Below are 22189 nucleotides of genomic sequence, written 5' to 3'. Positions count from 1 at the left end.
ACCACAGTTACAGCTGAGTGCTGTCGAGCTAGGATTTTCTATCTGGATGCCGGGGATCCGAACTCAGGTCCTCATGCTAGTGCAGTAGGCGCTTCCACCACAAAGCCACACCCCCAGCCCGATCCTTTCCGCTTTAGGTAAAAATGGACCACTTAATGCACCTACTGTGAACAGCAGTGGTGACAAAGGCAATTATATACAAGTGGCAGTCTGGCTTTAAAAGGTCTTGGGGAACAGTCACAAGCCCCAGTTCCCTGCAAAGATTTGCAAGGTACACTGGTTGTTCCAAAAGGAAATTAATTGCCCCAGAAGAGCAAAAGGTCAAGTGAGCCAAAACACAGGGCTCTTCATTTACTGAGTTCTCTTGGCCATGTGTGTTAGCAGGTCAACCTGGCGCACTACAAGGCGGCAAACAACTGGACACACACAAGAGCTCCTTGAGTGTATTTTATGAGAGACTAAACCGTGTGAATTTACTCAGCTCTCAAGAACTCAGAGGCATTTTAAGTTAGAAACAACGAAACTTCACCAGCTCCGCACAAGGTACAAATCTCCACTCTTCATTGTCTGTAGCATTCAAGTACCTCAGGTAACTTGTACAGCAGTCTTCTGGAAGATGGGGTGTGGTGTCCCTTCCCAGTATTTTTCTGTGTGTACACCGAGTCACAGGTGTGCCATGAATGGGGCTGAGGTGTGGGGATAAGAATTAGAGGTATTGTACAGGTGAACTCACCATGCTGGCTGCCAGGTGTCAGGGCCAGGTCCTGGGCTCCCCCCTCCATTCTAGATTTGAGTGGTTCCTCTTCTGAGGGTCAATGGCAGGCAAACTTGCTGCATGCCCCCTAAAACCACACTTCTAGGGGATGAAGCACTTCACCCACTTGAAACCAACACTGCAGCCCCACAGTGATGCCCACTGCTCCTGTGTATGGGAACCAGAGCTGCACGGGGGGCACTCCTGTCAAGTCTCAAACTACCAAAGAACACACATATTTTAGTGTGTGTGTGTGGGGGGGGGGTTACTAAGAACAGACAGCAGTGTGTCGGCATTCTGCAGAGGAAGTGTCCAAGCTGGACCAGTGCACATGGTCGTGGTTGTGTACTAAAAAATGGTAACGGGGTCAAAATTCACTGGTAAAATTAAAATGCAGGAGAGTCGGGGCTTTTTGTTGCATCGTAGGCTGCATCAGCTTTGAAAACATTTCTATTTCTGAGACTGCCATGTGCTGCTCTGGACCGTGGGTCCCTGTGCCTAAGAGTCAGTGCACCTGACTGCCAGGTGAGGCAGGTCAGGGCTTCCCCTGCATGTGCCATGTGGCCATCTTGGATCTACCTTCTTACTGATTAGTTCAGAGCTAAGGACCGCCACAGTCCCAGCGATGGAAGCAGAACCCATTGCTAACAAGCGATGAAAAACATGGTAAGATCTCAAGTCCAAGACCATACAAAAGAAAACTCCAGGATGTCCCTCATGAACTGAGAAGAGACTTATCAATGACATTTTAGCCTATCAGCTGTGCCTCTAACCCCAGCTGGTTCAGAAGACTGACAGAGGACTGAGTCAAGGCTATCAAAATGTTGTCTCTAACAACTCTAAAACCATGTTTCCCAGAAACCAAACTTAATATATAAAACAGATGGTGAGTCAAGGTGAAGGGAGTGGGGTTGATTCAACATTTAAAATTCAGTTAGTGTAAACGACTACATGAGCTGACCAAATGAGACCATCAGATCATCTCAGAGATGCCAAATTTGTTTTAAAACGACAGGATTCACTACTGATTTCCAAAACAAAACCTGAAACCAGCAAACATAAAGAGATTTTCCTTAGGCTTTTGCTTATATTTTTCTCAGAGCTTCCCATGACAAACTTGGGATAAAAATTCTTCTCATGGCCTTGAATGATATATGCCATCCTCTTCGGCCCTTCTCTTGCACCCTGACATTCCCAGCAGTGGGCTGTTCTTGAATCTGTCAGCCTTTGTGCTTAGTCCCTCTGTGATGAGTGATCTTCCCTGAGGTGACAAGCTGGTTCCCTCTGCTGCGTTTTGTGCAAGTTGGTGTCCATTCTAATGTCACCTCTCTAGATGGTCCCTCTCAATAGTGCTTTGTAGACTACCCCTTCCTCTCCCTTGCCAGTCACCTCATTTGTTCCTGGTTGGTTTCACTCCCCCCTTAAGACAGACCACTATCAGCTCCACTCAATCATATGACCCTTAAGCAGGCCACGTATTCAGTGCTGTACGCCTGGCGCCTGGATCGTGACCAGAACATGGCAGCTGTTGATGAGAAAGTAACTGAACAGGAAGGCCCAACTTTCCATAGCCTCGCCATGGCACACATCTTTACACCACCCGCCAAACGACTATGGCTACAGCGGCTCATTCGTATTTCTTCGCTGTGAGTGAGCTCGAGTATCGTGTCTTGTCAGCTTGGCCTTTGAATTTCCCCATTTTTCCCCTGTTGCTCTGCAAGCACCGTGTGCTCAGACACGCTGCCCCAGTTTGCCATTTATCATGGTGATGCCGCTCATCTTCTCTTGTGGCTTCCAGTTTGAGATAAGCTCAGGTCTTCCCCAGACCCAGCGTCAACCATCCTGTGTCCTCAGCATCCTTACACATGTGTAAGTGAATACTTACACTGTTTAGATCTTTGACCCGCCCGGGATCAGCTTTATAAAAAGTGAAGAGTAATCTAATCTAAGAAGCAAATTCAAAGCCAGTCACGCTGGTGCATGCTTGCAATCCCTGATTCAAGATGGAGATGCATTGAGGTCAGCCTGGGCTACAATAGTGAGTTCCAGGCTAGCCTGGGCTGCACACTGAGTTCTTGGTCTGAACTAAATGGATAGTTCCCATCTTGGAAAAAGAAAGTTGAGTTTTAAAATCCAGTGAATATAGGTTTCCAGGTGTCATTTACATAATTTTTACTTTTCTGAAAAAAGCATTCATGAAAATAATTCAAAGTTCACCTATTTTACAATGCATATAAAGATACATATCAATATGTATATATATAGAATAATGTGTTTCCCACAATTCCCTAAGATCCGATGTTATCCTTTAGAGCACGCCCTTCTCTGGTTCTCAGTGTCTTCTTACTTTCTTAGGTCTTGACCTCTTTTTTGATTCATTGTATTTTTTTTCAAAAAGTTTCTTTTCAATTAGGCTCACTTCTTCATGGAGAACAGAAGTCTTTATTCTTAGTAAGAATGAGAAGATATTTAGTATAAACTGGTAACTCAGAGAAAAATTTGATTCTTCATAGGTTGTCACATGTTTACAGTAGCTAGAATGGGAAGGAAAAAGAGGTAAATTATCTTAAAATAATAATTCAGAAACTCTGGCATCCATCCACTGACACCCCAAAGTCCCTTTGTCAGTATATATGGTTAAAACAGTATTATGACTTCAAAGGAAACTTGGGAAATTTGTTGAGGTCCTTAATTATATGAAGAGAAAATTCTTCACAGTGTCTATGGTTGCTAAGCTGGAGACAGGAGGGGTTCGCTGTACCAGTCTTGATTTCTGAAATGTTTGATTTAACCCGCAGTCATGTTTAAAGACAGGTACACACCCATCCCTGGGCCATCATTCTGAGCGGTGTGATCCATGTGTGTGTGGCCCTAAGTTCCCAGGATTTTGCTGTCTGTTCGTTCATTCACTTGGTTTTTAATTAAGGAAGAACCTACGACCCCCACCTCACTACCCTAACTACACTCCATGTCCGTCCTTCCATCCATAGGTAAGTGCAGTCCTCATCCTCATCGAGGAAACTTCTCTGTGCAAGAGATGGGGCCAGTTCAGAAAACACAGCCAAACAAAATGCAGAGGTGTGCAACCCAGTCCTAGACACATTTACACAGTACTCCTGCACCTCAGGCTCAGGGCACTCAGCAGAGGAGGGGCAGAGACTGTAGGAGGCAGAGGACCAGGAGTTCGCTATGAGACTGTGCCTCCTAATGTCGGAAGCTACACACATGAAGTCTTACAACTGCCTAAACTCGAGCTGAACAGGACAACAGACATGCCAAAATGGATGGGAGGGGAGGAGCCCACGAGGCCTCTACACTACACAGAGAACTACAGGCATAAGACGTGCCGAGAGCAGGGAAAACAGTCTTCCCTAGAGAAGAACGCACCACTGGGTTATCCAATAGCAAACATACATACACATAACACTATAAATACTGAGCAGGGTGTACTTACATAGTTAAGAATACATACATACACACACACACACACACACACATATATATATATATATATATATATGTATGTATGTATGTATATAACAGTGAAAAAAGGGGCAAGACAGTGCATCTGAAAGATAGCAAGGAGGGGTTTTGGAAAAGTCTAGAAGGAAGAAAGGGAGGTAGGTAATGGTGTGATTATATTATAACTTCATAGAAGAAAAGAAAGGAACACACCTCAGGCAGAGCAGGAGGTCTCATCATGCCTCATGCTTGTGGAGTTTTGAAAACATGCGTACCTTTTACAGAATTTCTGGGTACTGAGCCAATACAGTGAGTTCTTGGTTATCAAGGACTGGCCTTTCGTTATAAGGAGTCCCCGGAGGCTATGTCCATGGAAACAAGGGCTACCGCTGTCTCCTTCAGTCCAGCTGAACTGAAAGCTTGAAGGGGCCTTCTTTTCTACCGCAGGTGTTGAGCCAACCAGGGCACTAAATTGCTTCTGAAGATTCTTCACCATTTCTGCAGGTGGAAGGCAGAGGCAAAGGTCAGTTCACAAGCAAGCCAGGAATTTGTAAGAATGGACTAGTGTTGGCTTCTTAGCCTCTGGCCGTGGGGGGGGGGCAATCTGGCCTCCAACTCTGGCGTCACCTCCCTCCTGAGTGCACACTCGCACCCAGCTGGTTTCACAACCGCAGTAACATGAGGGTGGCCTTAGGTGAGGCTGGAGCTGCATGAGGGGCCTGAGGAAGTTAACAATGATTGAAGAAGAGCACCAGACAATCTCAGGGCCAGTTTCCCAACAGAGCTCTCGCAGTCACAGAGACAGACAATCGCTCTGCTGTGAAGAGGCAGGCAAATTCCTGGATGTGGATGTCTATGTGGTTTCTCCTTTGGCAGGAGATAGACACGAGCACATCCCCATCGAGTGGGAAATGTGTTCATGCATTGGCTTTCCATGTGCAGACGGCTGATACTACCAACTGTACTGCTACCTGGTACCCAACAGGAACCAGCAGACTCACCTCTTCTCTTATACGCGACTGACTTGTCGATGTGCGAACGGTAGATTGGTCTTTTGGTTTTCCAATAATATCTACACAAGGTTGGAAAGAAGTAAAGCAGAATGAGGGTCGAATGTCCACACAGTTCAGAGACGGAGGCAGGACCTGAAGCCTAGTGGCTCCGGGCACTGTCTACATTCTCCCAGGGCTTCCATTCCTGCAGGAGTCAGGGACCCTTTAGGTGCCACTACACAGCATGCAGTAGAGACTGTTTCCGTCACCACACACGACCGTGCTGTTTACTCTCATTGCTGCTTCCCCTGCCTTTGCCCCAAATGCTCATCTCTGAGTGCTGTCCTTAGAAATCTGATTTGGAACCTCATACAAAATAGACAGTGCTTGCCAGTCTCTCTGGCACACACCCTCTTCCTGGTGAGAAGAAAGAACGGCCCAGATTCTAGCATGACAGACCTAAGACCATCCCCTCACCTGCCAAGGCAACCTCCTTGTAGGGGAAGGGCAAACAGGTGTGTTCATTGCAGAGGGGTGCTGGCCTGAGCTGGTCCACAAGGTCCCCGACCTCCACCCCAGGGCAAAGGCTAAGTGCTATCTGGCATTCCCGCAGGTGACTGGTGACCAGAAATGAATGGTGACATAACCATCTCTGGTCCAGGCAGAGGCCCAGGAGAGGTTGCTGGTGTGGGACAAGATGACGACGTATTTCTAAGCTCACGTCCATCATTCCTGTGCTTCCTAAAGGAGGAGACTTTTAGAAATCACAATAAAAAGATTAATCTTGATTCAGGCCTCTAAAAAAAAACACCATGGCAGCAGAAAAGGACACTGAGCCAGAGGGTCCGATCTGCTTCCGCCAGTGTCTAGCAGCCCGAGTGACCACGAAGTCCCTGGGCAGCAGTGGCACATACCTTTAATCCCAACACCCAGGAGACAGTAACAGGCAGATCTCTGTGAATTCGAGGCCAGCCTGATCTACAGAGCAAGTTCCAGGACAGGGTCCATAGCTACAGAGAAACCCTGCCTAGAAAAACCGAAACAAAGAAATGGATGGGCTGGCACACAGTAGGCATTCAAATTAAATATTTGTTTATTATAATGGAGTAAATGAATAAATGAACCAACAACCACATTTAGCTTCTGTGCCCTGTTTCCTACTCTTTCAGGACTGTTATGGGAGTAATTTGTGCCATATTTGTGAGGTCTGGAGTGGTGGTTGAGAACACCTTTAATCCCAGTGCTCAGAATGCAGCCAGGACAACATGGTGAGACTCTGTTTCAAAAACAACAACAATAAAAGAGATAACATGTCTTGTTACGTGATGCCAGGAATGGTGGTACAGCCCAGTATCTCAATATCCAAGAGGTAGAAAAATCAGGAGTTCAAAGCCAGCATGGACTATATGATGAATTTGAGGACAATCAGGGTTACATGAGATTCTGTCTTAATAACAAGAGAAACAACCACCACATTATACTGTATAAGCCCTATGTAGGCATTAGATGTGGTATATCTAGTGCTTGGCAGAGTGCCTGGTTGCCTGGCTCAGAGGTATTCATGAAATAAGTAGAACCTTCTAGAAAAGACACTAAGGAGCCGGAAGTCAAAAACACAAATATCTCCATTTACCTATAAAACTTAAAAATTGATACTCTCCTCATTTTTAAGGGTTAGTTAAGAAAATACATGTGGACTTTTTTAGTAATGTTAGGGCTAAGTGACAAATATCACTTTACCAAATTTAGGAACTGAGATTTTTCTCAAATATTAAAAAATTCAAATTAGTTAGGTGTGGTGGTGCACATCTTTAACCCCAGCACCCAGGAGGCAGAGGCAGGTGGATCTTCGAGTTTGAGGTCAACCTGGTCTACAGAGTCAGTTCAAGAGCAGTCAAGGCTACACAGAGAAATCCTGTCTTGGACAAAAAAAAAAAAAAAAAAAAGCAAAAAACAACAAAATATCAGTGAGATGTCATTGGTTCTACGGTGAGTCTGTGATTTTCTAAGACATCTTTTTACAATTATCATTTATTTTCCTAAGTGATAAGTGTAACAAGTGCCCTGTATAGTCATGGCCTTAGGAACACCCACTCTTACGCTTTCCTTAGGAGCTGGGTCTAGACAGTAGTTCTTGTGCACTGGTAATGAAGGCCTAGACAAGTGGCCACCACCATAATCAAGGAGGCATTACTACCACCCAAGGCCAGATGCCCAAAAGATGGGACAGTGACTGAAGATGACAAAGTTCCAGCTGTTTGGACACTCTTCTGAAATGGAGTCTTCTCCAGATATCTGCCCCCTTTGCCTGCTTCTCCCAGGACACAGAGGTTCCCAAACAGACACACCACAAAGGCCTTGGGTTTCTAGCTAGACCCTGTCTACATGCTTCCTTATCTTGACATGGTTTGTTTGACTGTTTGGGAAGAAGGATCAAGGTGTAATTTACATATAATGAAACCCCTTTCAGGGCACTTCCAATTAGCATTCCCACTAGCTGTGTAATCAGCACGGTGACTAAAGCAGACAGCCCCAGCACTCCAAAAGCCAGGTCCCTTTGTAGTTGTCCTTCCCACACCCTTGATCTAGGTAGCCACGGTCTTTATCCTGTAAGCTTGGCCATTTTCAGAATGTGATATAAACAGACGTGTATGGTATGCAACCTTCTGGACCTCTGTTTTCCACATAAGACTCAGGACTCACTGCTGGCTAGATGGGAGGCTTTGGTTTGTATGCTAAGTGGGCTGTGTGGCTGTATGGTGTGGACAAGCCAGCTACTCTCTCTCATCACCAGCAAAAGTCACAAAAACATTTCTATATGAACTTCTGTGGGAACATAAATTTTCATTTTACTTGAACTCTTCAAAGTAGCTGTACCATTTTAGACTCCAATACTTAGTATGCGCAATTGTATTGAAAGTGGACCCCTTCTAATTACAGTAGACATCTTTTCTTCTTTATCCTGTACATCTTCAGTTTTTTCATTTGAAAAATTGAGTTGTTTTCCTATTTTATGAATTCTTTATATTTTACAAATAAAAATCTTTCATATATGTGATCTTCAACTACTCTTTTTTCTCTTTCACTTTTTTTTGTTTTTTTTTTTTTTTAAAGACAGGTTCTCACTATGTAGCCGTGACTATCCCAGAACTCACTTTGTAGACCAGGCTGGTCTTGAACTCAGAAATCCTCCTGTCTCTGCCTCTCGAGTGCTGAGACTAACGGTGTGCGCCACCATGCCCGGTTTTCAGCTGTTTTCTCTTAAGCACTTTGGAGAAATTTCCCCTCTGCAGTCCAATTTATCAGTTTCTCTTTTTTCTATTATTTTAAAGAAACTATTTACTTTTATTTCATTTGCATTGGTATTTTCCCTGTCAAGTATGTCTGTGTGAGGGTGTCAGGTCTTGGAGTCAGAGACAGTTGTGAGCTGCCGTGTGGGTGTTGGAAATCGAACACAACTCCTTTGGAAAAGCACTAAACGCTCTTAACCATTGAGCCATCTCTCCAGCCCACCAATTTCTTTTTTATGGATCATGGTTTTCATGTTATATCTAAGAAATTTTACCTAACCCAAGAGATCAGCAAGCCTTTTCTTTCCCATCTTTCCTCCTTCTATTCTTCCTTTGTGTGCATGTGTGTGCACGTGTGTAGGCCAGAGGTCAACCTCAGGACCCACTTCACCTTGTTTTTTGAGGTAGTGTCTCTCATGGGGACCTGGAGCTTGTATTGGGCTAGACTGGACAGCCCACAAGCCCTAGGGATCCTTCTGTCTCTTGTCTCCCCAGTGCTGGGATTCCAGGTTTGTACTCACATCTAGCTTTTACATGGGTGCTGGGGATTGAGCTCATGCTCTGATGCTTGCTGGCTGTGCGATCTCCCCCAGCCCAGCAATGAGTTCTACATGTGCTTTGGAACTTCCATCCAGGTTCTTCTCAACCCTGTGCTAAGCTGGCAGCTATCGAAGCAGCCTATGAAGCTGGTTTTAAACTATTGTTTTTACCAGCATTTTTCATAATCTCATGCAAAGTACCATGGTTAACTTCAGAAATGTGCTAATGACCATCTGACAGTCCAAAAGATAACGTCTAGAGCAACAGGGAGGCCTGGGTCCATCCCAAGTAATAAAAAAACAAATAAATAAAACAATAAAATTCATACTTCAGTGTTAGAATCAGCTGTATGTCTCAAAGTACTAGCATTTAGCTACATTGGGGGAGGATTTTACAGCAAGTCTATTTATACAATCCATTTTCCAGGGAGACACTAGGCCCCGAGGTATAGGCTGTCTAGAGGGTCCCATATCAAAGCCATCCTCTACACAGTATATGATAGTGTGCTAATACACAGAGGCAGTGGCAGCCTCCATCAACTGATGTCAGTCACTGCCACCACAGAGTCCCTGGGCATGCTGAACACCTGCCTCTTGGTATTATTATGACAACCCATTTTCACATAAATTTATATTTTCTGCCTTCCTTAAAGAAAAAAAATCAACTAGAATATACAGAACCAACATTTCTGGAGAAAGGTTATATGCTACCAAGGCACACATTGAAAAGTGCAAAACAGGGGACACAGGGCAGGTGAGCAGAGGAGGGGACACAGGGCAGGTGGACAGAGGAGGGGACATGAGGCAGGTGAGCAGAGGAGGGGACACGGGGCAGGGAGCAGAGGAGGGGACACGGGGCAGGTGAGCAGAGGGGACATGGGGCAGAGAGCAGAGGAGGGGACACGGGGCAGGGAGCAGAGGAGGGGGACACGGGGCAGGGAACAGAGGAGGGGACACGGGGCAGGTGAGCAGAGGGGACACGGGGCAGAGAGCAGAGGAGGGGACACGGGGCAGAGAGCAGAGGAGGGGACACGGGGCAGGGAGCAGAGGAGGGGGACACGGGGCAGGGAACAGAGGAGGGGACACGGGGCAGGTGAGCAGAGGGGACACGGGGCAGAGAGCAGAGGAGGGGACATGGGGCAGGGAGCAGAGGAGGGGACATGGGGCAGGGAGCAGAGGAGGGGGACACGGGGCAGGTGAGCAGAGGGGACACGGGGCAGGGAGCAGAGGAGGGGGACACGGGGCAGGGAACAGAGGAGGGGACACGGGGCAGGTGAAAAGAGGAGGGGACACGAGGCAGGTGGACAGAGGAGGGGACACGGGGCAGGGAGCAGAGGAGGGGACACGGGGCAGGGAACAGAGGAGGGGACACGGGGCAGGTGAGCAGAGGGGACACGGGGCAGAGAGCAGAGGAGGGGACATGGGGCAGGGAGCAGAGGAGGGGGACACGGGGCAGGGAACAGAGGAGGGGACACGGGGCAGGTGAGCAGAGGGGACACGGGGCAGAGAGCAGAGGAGGGGACATGGGGCAGGGAGCAGAGGAGGGGACACAGGGTAGGGAGCAGAGGAGGGGGACCTACTTGGCCCTTGCTTCTTCCCACTGTCGTCTTTTCTCATCAAAGGTTTTCTTCATAACTTGGTACCATTTTCTGAAATCAAACTGCGGTTTATCTGAGAGAAATGAAATCCATGCTTAGCAGTAGAACTCATCCATTAAAACAACACATTATCACATCTGAATTTATTCCTAAATAGAACATTTACATGACAGCTCTTGGAGAGGATGAGCAGAGCCACTGTCTCCACACCAGCGTTCATGCTACCTGCCACTCTCTCCTGTAAGTTGTGACCTACACTGTGGCCCCACAAGACTGTCCTGAAATGTTCTTTTACACATTTCTCCTAGGCTTTAAAGGGTTTCTGCTGCCTCCTGGGGAAGGCAGCTACACAACCAGACCTTTTCCCCAGTTCCCACACTCAGCATGTGCATCCCAGTCCCTGGCAGAACTGTGTTGAGAAGCACATGATTGGGAAAGACGCTCTGGTGCTATGGTGGATCATCCAGACTGGCATTCCCTCAGGACCTGTTTCTATTCTTCCACTCCTAATTCAGAGAGTCCGACCATGAGGAAGGAAGCGGGCTACTGGAGTGTTTGAGACACAGGCACAGAGACAACAGACTTGGACACAGCGAGTATACACAGGATAGCTCTCCATTATCCTCCAGTAAGAATGGCCTCTTTCATGTCTAATTACAAATCTTTTCATCTGGCCAATATCAACAAACATTACAGCCTTGAAGGCGATACAGCCAGAGAGAGGAAACCACCCAAAGAACTGGAAGGGCAGAAGAAAACTAAGAGTTAAGTCAACTCAAGTTCTTGACCCCCAATCTCCTCAAGGGGTGAAGGGGATGGCGTGACAGTACCTAGGGCAGTGTAGAGCATGGACCACAAACCTGTGCTGTTGATGGGAGACATACTATGAAGTCTACAAGAATAACATTGATATGGGATTCCCCTCTGTATGCTGTGAATACCATTGGTTAATAAAGAAACTGTCTTAGGCCTGTGATAGGGTAGAGTAGAGATAGGTGGGGAAAGCTAAACTGAATGCTGGGAGAAGAGAGGCAGAGTCAGGGAGAAGTCAAGGAGCTGCCACTAGAGACTGACATATTGAAACCTTGCTGGTAGGCCATGAGCCTCATGGTAAAATATAAAATAATGGAAATGGGTTAAATTAGGATATAAAAGCTAGTCAATAAGAAGTTAGAGCTAATAGGCCAAGCAGTGATTTAATTAATACAGTTTCTGTGTGGTTATTTCAGGAGTCTGGGCGGACTCCTACTACACAACATCTCTTAGCCATGTCTCCATAACCAACCACCGCCTCTAGCACTGAAGGAGCATCGGAAGACGCCTAGTTCAATCCTATGTACATGTTACTGTAAGCACTGGACAGGAAGGAGTGTTTCACTTCACATGTTATGGAAAACACATGAACTGAGAATATTAAACCCAAGCTCCTAAAACTGATGAGCAAAAATCTTTCTACAAACATGAACCGTACCTGAATTTAAGAATTTGTGTAGACATAAAACTGCACAGATTGTGTCTACACAATAAACTTTTCAAAAAGCAAATGGGAACCTGTGGGCACTGGATTATAACCCAGCTACTTGGGAGGCTGAAGCAGAAGGGTCATAATTCAAGTACAAAGTGACACAAACCAACATGGGCAATTTAGTGAGACCTCATCTTAAAATGAAAAAGCAAAGAGAGGCTAAGTGTATAGTTCAGTGTAGGTGAGCTGGCCAAACTATGCAGAAGTCATGTGTTCCAGGCGTAGTAACTATCTGTCTACTTATCAGCTACAAACTGCATGCCACACAGTTGTCCAAGAGTTTACAAACACCGGCAGTCTAACAGGGACAGAGGGACAGACAGACTTAGGCCATTAGCTATTATTCCACACACAGTTAGCTATATTCCATAAATACCCAGTGGAAGTCTGGACAGCAGCAGTGGCGGCAGGTGTGATCAGTTCTGGCTCTGGGAAAGGGGGACTGGTGTGAAGTGAGTGGGTGTGGGGAGCGGGTAGGAAATTGCTATTAATGCTGTTCACGGGAGAAGCCTGAAGAGCACTTCATGTAGAGGGACCAGCTCAGGCAGCCCCAGACACCACACTACTGCAGAAGTTCATGGTCTGGTCTGGCTAGCGAGCAGCAAGCAAGAATTAACAACAGCTGAGTCTAGAACACAAGAGAAACCACCCGAGTCTCTTGGTAGCCACAGATCCAACAGTCAGACCTACAGATGGAAGAGATGGCACACATCCGAACACACATGTATGTGACTGTCCATCATTCTCCTCCACACTGACTACCTTTTAATCCATCATTTATAACCCCTTTTGAATTTGACTGATGCAAAATCCATGTACCTTCTTTGTGTTCTTCATTATATGTTTCAGCAAGCCCAGAGTAAGACCTGGAGGATACAACCACAAGATAACTTCTTTAGATGGCATGTGTCTAGACACAAATTTTTTATTTGATTTTAGTTTTCTGAGACAGGGTCTCAGTGGGTAGCTCCATCTGGGCTAGAACTTTCTTTGTAGACTAGGTTGGCCTTGAACTCACAGAGATCTGCCTGCCCCCGTCTCTCCAAGTGCTGGGATTAAAGGTGTGCTCCACCACCCCAGGTTTGACAAGGGAAAGCAGAAAAGCTCGAGAGCAGTCACTATCCTGGAAGAAGACCCTGAAGATCTTCATCCCTTGTGACTTTTAAGAGAGTAACATTGTAAAGCACTGTTAAGAATCGAAAAGAATCTCTGAGAGACGTGGTACCAGGAGCCGAAAGGAGCCTGATAGGGTGCCAATTATTTTTTACATTGTATAATGCTTTAAAATCCAGAAATTCGAGGGCTGACGAGAGATGCTGCCAACTCAGAAGCAGGCATAATCAGGTAGCTGAGGTCCTTGCTAGAAACCCCTGTGTCTACAGTGTACCAGATATCATAGCCTGCTGGAAAACACAGGTTCCCACAAATCCGAGTAACTAGCAAAAGCTATGCTACATTTCTTCCCATTTTTTTTTCTTCTTCCCTGAGACAGGGTTTCTCTGTAGCTTTGGAGTCTGGCCTGGCACTAGCTCTGTAGACCAGGCTAGCCTTGAACTCACAGAGATCTGCCTCTGCCTCCCAAGTACTGGGATTAGATGCACATGTCATCACCACCTGGCATTGTTATTTTTTTTTTTTTAAAAAGGAGTCAGTGTGATAAAAAGCCATCTGCCATCAACTTACCATTCTAATTTGTCATCCAGCAAAAAGAGTAGTTTTAACACCACCACAATGACAGCCACAGCCTGTACATCGTATTTAACTGTCCTTTTCTTTTTAGCAATAGGATCAAATGTCAGGAAGTCCACTTCTCCGATTCCAGTCATCTTTACCACTTGGCAGGTCAAACTGTGCATTTCGTCTGTTGAAAAGTAAACAGTTAAACACAGATTAAATCACTTGGTTCACTAGGCCACAGTAATATGCACATCCACAAAGCATCTTTACTATCTGCTTTGTTCATAAGGCAGGTTCTTGCCGTAAAATTCATGTTGGCCCCGAACTCACGATTAATGCCTTAGCCTCTGGAGTGGAGGCTGGGATTACAGGCTTGCAACACCTTACCCAGAAACCTTTTATTTAAAACGTGATGCCATGTAGGAATTTGGAGAGCAATGTTTGATAAATAATACTAGAAGATGAGGCCAGTGTAGAAATGGTACTGGGTGGATCTTGGCAGTCCTGCCTGACTTCCTGAAACATTTATGTGTGGGACACATTTGGGTCTCATGCAGACAGCCACACATCAGCTTTGTGCTGTTCCATACCTGTCCCTCACCCGTGTCTCTACAGCAAGGCACACTTACCGGTGTGTGGGATGGACCTCCAGGAAGCACCGGCTGCTGGGTGCCATGGGAGCCCTGGAGACTCAACATGTTCTCAGCTAGATTCTCTGTTTTTCCAAAGAAACTAAGCATTCAGCACAGGCTATATCTACAGCACAAAGGCCGAATCACGGGAGACTTAGAACCTGAAGCCCTAGGCCCTTCCCTATCAGTAGCACTCCGTGTTTCTAGTCTGGTGTGACATCCAGGGCTGCCTGTTTCTCAGGAGGCATCAGGGTTGCCTGGCACGTGTGTTCTGCATGAGAGGCTCTGACTCTCAGCACAGTCCTCGCTGCCCTGGTTTTCCACACGTGTGAACGTTTGCACGCTTCCAGCACTATGTGGGTTAGCCTCCAGAACTGTGGCAGCTGTTCAAGAAGGTTCCCCGGCTAGCTCAGTTCAGCCTTGAGCTCTTTCTCGCCTCTCAAGGGCTGACATCACATTTGGCTGGTACTTTTGGTCTAAGTTAGATTCGTGATGCAGCACTAATGCTCTCAGGTAAAGAGTGTAGTTTTTCCACACAGGCCATCAATGGCCCACACTGAGACACTCGCTGCTCTGTCTGCACTTAAGACAGACCACAAAAACCACATGAGTTCTTCCAAGCATAAGTCACACAGAACTAGACCTCTGTTTCTCAGTAGTGTCCCTTTAACCACGTTGTATGGTCTGAATTATTTTAAGAAAGCATCTGAATTAAGTTCCTGTTACTAGGGACTCCTCAGGTAGCTTGAGTAGTCTGCAGCTGAAAGAAAGACCCGTCTGTTCTGCTTAAAAGATGACGTAGCTACCGCCTCTCCTCCTCCCCTGCACACGGCAGCTCACCAGGGAGATTGAGCTCCAGTAAGTATTTCATGCACAAGACATTGGGATGAAGGTAGCAGTCTTCAGTTATGTCTGGAAAACGAGGTAAATCTAAAAATATGGCGACTTCAATCATGTTTTTATAGATGTCTTCATAGTCAGGCCAAGACTGAAATTTAAAAAGACATAATCAAGACAGTAATTCTTACAACAAAAATTATTTTTAAAATATTTTCTTTGGGCAGTGGTGACACATGGCTTTAATCCCAGAATTTGGGAGGCAGGGGCAGGCGAATCTCTGGGTTCCAGGCCAGTATGGTCTATACAGTGAGTTCCAGGAAAGCCAGAGCTATACAGGAAAACCCTGTCTCAACAAAACAAACAAACAAAAAAATTTTCTTAAAATCATTTTAAAAGTATTTCTGACTTAAGATTAATATATGAGGAAGGGAGCTCAGCAGTTAAGAGCTCTTGCAGAGGACCAAAGACCAGCTCCCAGCACGTGCAGCAAGTGACTCAACTCAGTCACTTAAGTCCAGCTCCAGGAGAGCCAGCACCCTTTCCTGGCCTCCATGGGTACCTGCATGCGCATGTGCATACGCACACACGCAAACAAACAAACAATTTTTTTTAAAGTGGTGTGTGGGTCATACCATGACTCACTAGGTACAAGTGCTTGCTACCAAGCTTGATGAACTGAGTTCAACCCTGGGACCCACATGGTGGAGGGAGAGAACTGGCTTTGACAAGTTGCCCTCTGAGGTTCGTATATACCACATAGCATGTGTACTGGGCACTTGTACCTCCCCCAACAACGTAAGCAGATAAACAAATGTAGTAAGAGAATTGTGTACTTATTAGGTTGGGCGTGGCAGTGCACACCTTTCACCTCAGCACCTGGAAAGAAGGTGGAAGCAAATGTCTGAGTTCAAGGCCAGCTCTGTCTACACAGTAAGTGAGGTTCAGGTCAGTAACAGCAACACAGTGAGACCCAGTCACACACAAAAGTACTAGGTAGTCACTAAATAAAACTTAGAATATGGAGGAAAATGTGAAAGGTAAATACTCATAATTTTGGCAATTTTAGTCTCACACAGTTCTACTCGGCAGTCCACTCAGGTCACAGCTGTCGTCACTGCTCCAGCACCCCCTCCTATCCTCTCCTGTGCTTCTCCAGTCACCCTCAGCTCACACACAGGAGCAGCCTACCGTGACCTGATAGCCACGCTCCCGTGAGGGCGATAATGCCAGCTCAAAGTCTACAAGTTAAAACTCTGCAGCTCAACTTCATACTATAGCCCCATACATAAAGGCATGGAAATCTTCTTTGAAATTTTAGAAAAGTCTGGAGTTTTCTAGAGAACATATTCTGCCTTGGTTTTTTTTTTTTTGCATCTCATTTGTCCACATGAAGCTTATGAACATGCCTACTGATATAAACCAGCATCTCACGGGATTTCAGGAAACCTGAGGTTTTTGTTATGGGCGGGGGCGGGGGGGAGAGACCTTGCTAAAGCTGTTCTTGACAGAAATGTTGCAAGCCTGTTGAGATACACACACACATACGAGATACTGTATAACCACACTGTTTACAGAAGCTGGAGCAGGAAAAAACATGAATGTCTGCTGGGATGGGACAGATGAGTAGATCCTGGCATCTCACAGTGCAACATGAATCAGCAATAAAATGTATGCGCTACATGCAACGTGAAGTTTCAAACCATAAAGTTCAAAGAAGGACGCCAGGCGTAAGAGAAGGACGCGGTTCTTAAGAACGACAGGGCTCAGCAGTCTGGGGCTGAGTCTTGTGCACAATTATGTCAGAACAGCTGTGATTCCATGGTGGGCTGGGGGAGATGCTGGAGGCTGAAGGCGTGACTGCTCAGACATGACTGCAAACCCACTGTGCCGCACACGGTTATGACATGTGCGTTTTCCAGATAACAGTTTACCTCAGTAAAAATGAAAAGGGGAGGAGGCAGGCAGTACCAGCTAAGTAAACGGCTCTGCACAGCAGCTTCGTGGGGAAACAGTCTGAAGACCCAGACTCAGGAAACCCACAAAATTCTGTGGGAAGATGCGGGACTCCAACCCAGCACTTCCCCAAGCAGGCACTCCACTGCTTCCTCTCTTCTTGGGAGCGGGTGGAGGCGCATGTCCTCCCACTGAGCCCATTTAGCCCCAGAGATTCTACTTTTGGCGGGCTTACTAGTAAAACTTCTCCCTTAGTAACAGGACCAATCTCTCCCCACTTTGAGCTCAGGAAAACGGAGTCCTGCCACTGAGTTGCGTCTTTCCCGCCTACTAAATGTGTAAACGGGTTTGGGAGCCAACTGAAGGAATCATAATTTCTTGATAAAATCTCATGTTGTTAAATTCAGCTCTTCCACAGATGGAAGGGACAGGGGTGATATTTTGTAAGGGTCAGGACTAGGTCTACAGGAAGCAGCTCTGTGCTGACTTCTAGACTTCATACCTGTGCTCATTTTACCTTCGGGTGTCATTACAGCTATCTCTGCATTGTGCTTATTTTAACGTGATTTCATTATCTAGGTTTATGAATTTTACCTGGAGCAAAAAGCCTCCTAGTCCATGCTGTGTTATCAACACAGATTCATCTACAGCTGGGGAATACAGAGCGAACTGCTATCAGTTCAAAGTGGCAATGTGTTCTTTTAAAATCTTAATGTTGAAACAGGTAATTCAACTTATATGTTAAAATATTATTAACTGTATTCTAAGTTGCCAATTTAAAAGAGAAAAAAACATAAACTTGCATCAGTCTTAGGGAAGTGTCTGTTTCCTTAAAAAATCATTTAGAACTCTGTTTCTCTGCAGAGAGTCTGGAGTATCTTTGAAGCCAGACAATTTTAGCATTGCTGACAGGATTTATGACAGTCCCTAATCCTCTTAAATAAGGTAAGGAGGAGACATAAGTAAGTACTTTTTACCTTCAAGCAAAACACTACACGGCCCCTTAGAAAAATAATCACCTCACCCAAAAAAAGTGATTTAGTAGATGACAAACCCTGACAAACAGGTCGCTAATGAGCAGCAATTTGGTAGGCTAGTACACTAAGTATGTTTTCAGAACGGCCACACAAAGAGCTGATCCATCAATCTAAACAGCTGGTCATGAGCTGGCCGCCATCTTTTCAAATACGAACAGAGGAGAAAACAACTACTCACAACTTAAATCTATTCACTTACACTTCATGAAGATTCTACGCTTTTCTAATCTCAAGCTGGCATTTTAGCTTCCACTTCTAGATTTTCCTATGGAAGTATTTTCCTTGGCTTGTAGTTTTGCTTTGCAACCCAAGCTGGTCTAAAATTCACTAGGTAGCCCAGGCTGGCTTCAAACTTGTGAGCCCCCAGCTTCTACCTCCCAAGTTTTAGGATTACACATGTGAACTACCAGTCTTGGGAGAATTTATTTTTAAACAGAGCCAATTTCTAAATTTATGAGTGAACCAGAATGTTTAAGGATAACTAAAGGGCATGCAGTAACACTCCATTTGTTTAAGGCGGTCTTCCACCAGGACTATGCATCGATGTTACAACCGTATTATGTCAGCAACATTTAAGTTTCATCGCTAACTGTGATCAGAAATTTCAGAAATTCAGAACACTGCACTGATGACAACAACAAAGCCATGAGTGGTGTGCACAGGGGTGGTGTGCGCAGGGATGGTGGTACACACAATAGGGTGGTGTACAGGGGTGGTGTGCGCAGGGATGGTGGTATACACAATGGGGTGGTGTACAGGGGTGGTTCCCAGGTTAGAATTCTAATGACACTTTTTTAAAAAAAAAATCAACATTTATAAACTCTGTACTTCTCAACAGTTACCTGATCTGATGTCAGCAGGGGAGGCACGCTTTGGTAGAGTAAAAACTGACCACTAGCTACGTAACACGGAGACAGAGTCCTTCTTCCCAGAAGACCTGGGCATAAGGAATGAGGAGGCCTCTGCCCAGTGCATCTGATTACTATTCAGTGAGCCCAGAGCAGGATGAAGGGCTTTTCCTTCAGTGCCGCAAATGAGGTAAAAGAATAATTATGTCACCACTGAACCCCACTCCTGTCCCAGGGGAGGCTGTCAATGAGACAAGGTTTGGCCTGACCATGGACGCACCCCACAGCCCCACTGACAGTACAATTAAGCCAGGGCTATTTGAAGGCCCATACTGCTCCTCAGTCTGGTTTTAGAAAAGGAATGCTTTTGCCTTTGTCCTATTGCCCCTAGTCCAGAGAGGGCAGTCGGTCTCTGATATCCACAAGATCCTAAGGCTCAGATAGGCAGCATGTAATTACCTTAAACGTCCAGGTGAGACTGCAGAACACCCCAAGGGAAGGGTCCCACACATGCTGCAGGGAGGTGTAGCATGTTCTCAGAAGGTAAGCGGAGTCCACAGTGTGCAAATACAGGGGCTTAGGGGACCCCAAAGCAGCAGTCTGGGGATCCTGTTCAGAGCTCGGCTTGTTTAGAAAGGTGCAGTAGCATCTTGCTTCCCACTGACCCCTGGATTACCAGCTAATTAGTTCAACTCCTACCTCAACCTCCTGTGGCACAGAGTGGACTACAAAGGAAGGACAGAGGCAAGAGATAAGGCTTCCATGCGCTGCAGAGCAGCGTCTCCAGAACCACCACAAGATGCTTATTACCGTGGCGTCGTCTCAGATCGCATAACCAGATCTCCTGAGTCAGTCTAAGACGATACGGCTAAACCACCACTTCAGAATTTATTATATTTAATTTTTTGTTTTGTTTTTCAAGACAGAGTTTCTCTGTATATCCCTGGCTGTACTGGAACTAGCTCTCTATACCAGGCTGGCCTGGAACTCAGAGATATCTGCCTGTCCCTACCTCCCAAGTACTGGGATTAAAGGTGTGTACCACCTTGCCTGGTTAATTTTTTTTTTTTGAGACAGTGTCTCTCATTAAATAAATAGCTTAAGCTTTTCGCTGTCTCACAATCCTCCTGTCTCATCCTTCTGAGTGCTGGGGTACCAGGAGTGCCATTGTCTGATGTTTACTAAAGTTGGAGGTGTTCAAATAGATCGGTGAAGACTCCATGGCTCTCCAGGGCGCACGATATGCCAGTGTGTGTGGGAACTAAGGCACAAATACACAATATGTCAGTGTGTACATTAGTACAAGTGCACAAACACAGCGGCTTCCATCCTTATTTTCTTCTGCAGTGGCAGAAATCCTCAGTTGGTTTTTCTTTGAGACGCGCACACACACACACTCGCGCATTTCAGCGATGTTTAAGATATGGGAGGCCAGGAACAAAAGCCCTCAGCTGGAAGCCCTCAGCTGGCTGCTGTGCTGTCTAGCAGTAGTGACCCCAGAGAGAGCAGTGGGACCGAGCGAGCTGGACACACCTGTTGCCACCACACTTGGCTTCATTTCCCTTAGGTGGATTTCACGCTGTCAGATTGTTATTCTGACAGAGATTGCACAAGCACACTCAAGGGCACATGTGACTTACTGAGTGAGAGGGTGAAGGTCTGAAGATGGGGTGTGCTAACCTGATTCACTAAGTCCTCCATTTGGTGCTGCTTAGGCAGTGATTGACAGCTCTGGAAGAGTCTTTTTCTTCCTTCAACCAAAAGGGACCTAGTTTCACAAAGGGTGTAAGATTGCTCCAAGGCAAAATGAATCATCATGGCAGGGTGCCACTCAGTAGTTTTGACTGAGCCTGCATTACATCTTTTCTCTCTGCTTGTCTGAAGGGAGGCGAGAATGCTGCTGTCAGTTCTCAGAACACGGCGTATGGACTGCAGAAGGACTCTTCTTCAGCTCGGCTAACCAAGTACAGTGACGTGATGGGAAGTGGCTAACTCTCGAGAGGAAGAGTTAGAAAAACGGCCAAGGACAGCGGTTGGATATGTGCACCACCTAGTACCTATTTATAAACGTATAAAAGAATCATGGCCCCAAAGATAGATGCTGCCTTCCTGTCTGTTGGTCATCAGCAGATAAACTGTATCTAATGGAGACCAGTGTGGCTAGAGCCAACGTTTTTGCTTCACTGTTGACTTAACTGTTGTGTGGACAGGGTTTTCCCTGAAGAAGACAAGGTGTTCAGCTTAACTCTATCAGAAGACTCAAATGACGTCTGCTAGAAGCAAATGCTGCTTCAGAAGCAGCGCCACTGTCCATCCAGAACCTTGGTTGAAAAGTGAATCAGAAAGGATGCAGACATGCTATCTTCAAGTTAATTAAGGAAACAACATGGCACAAATGCTGCCCACTGAGTTGTGCTGGAAGTCACAACTTAGAAAAGGGGATGGCGGGAAGAAACAAAGCTTAATGTGCGTACTGTCGGCTCTGCAGACTGCCCGGAGTCTGATGCTGAACCGCTCCAGGCCTGCCCATAAGAAACAACCCACCTGCCACTCTTGGAGTCCCACTGCATTCCTACTGACTGTTCCCGGGCTGAGAGCCCCCCAAGAACTAGAAGAACAGCTAATGGACAGACACAGCTTCTGTTGGGAGAGCCAGAAAGGGGTTTAAAGCCTTTGTCGGTGGGGTGGTTGTTCTTGGAATTCTTAAGGCAGGCTAAACCTCCTGAAATAACAAAAATAGAGCCAAACCCATAAGAAAAGCAGTCCCCAGGAGCGGACACAAACGCAGGTGCCATTATCTCTGTGACCATCTCTGAGCACAATCACACCTTTGTCACTTCTGGAGGAGGCCAGGACTTAGTGGGGAAAGTGAAGACATGGGAGGGGGAAGAAAATGCTCCTTTGTTAGTGAAAGCCATTTCCATTGAAAAGTTTCAACACCCTGTAGTGGAGTGAACGCACTTCTGTGAACAGCGGCAAAGCCCACAGTGAAGGAGAGCCGCCTGTCTGCTGGACAAACCTGGTTCACAGCAGCTCTTGAAA

At 46.1% G+C, this 22189-nt stretch overlaps 1 protein-coding gene across 1 annotated transcript in view; it reads right to left on the bottom strand.

Annotated features, from left to right (window-relative positions):
- Window positions 1-1737: 1737 nt before the first annotated feature.
- Taf1b (TATA-box binding protein associated factor, RNA polymerase I subunit B) overlaps window positions 1738-22189 on the bottom strand; it is a 65862-nt gene continuing 45410 nt past the window's right edge. Inside the window, exons 9-15 of the mRNA XM_048439773.3 lie at window positions 15310-15457; window positions 13844-14021; window positions 12980-13026; window positions 10618-10708; window positions 5218-5288; window positions 4492-4714; window positions 1738-3288 (exon numbers count right to left, since the gene is read on the bottom strand). Coding sequence (XP_048295730.2) covers window positions 3087-3288; window positions 4492-4714; window positions 5218-5288; window positions 10618-10708; window positions 12980-13026; window positions 13844-14021; window positions 15310-15457 — 960 coding nt within the window. The 3' untranslated portion in view covers window positions 1738-3086. The remainder of the gene's footprint in view (window positions 3289-4491; window positions 4715-5217; window positions 5289-10617; window positions 10709-12979; window positions 13027-13843; window positions 14022-15309; window positions 15458-22189) is intronic.

The sequence above is a fragment of the Myodes glareolus genome, chromosome 6 (assembly GCF_982192425.1).
Source record: "Myodes glareolus chromosome 6, mMyoGla1.1, whole genome shotgun sequence".
In the NCBI taxonomy this organism is placed as follows: domain Eukaryota; kingdom Metazoa; phylum Chordata; class Mammalia; order Rodentia; family Cricetidae; genus Myodes; species Myodes glareolus.
The sequence above is the reverse complement of the archived record's forward strand: the minus strand, read 5'-3'. Positions and strand labels throughout refer to the sequence as shown.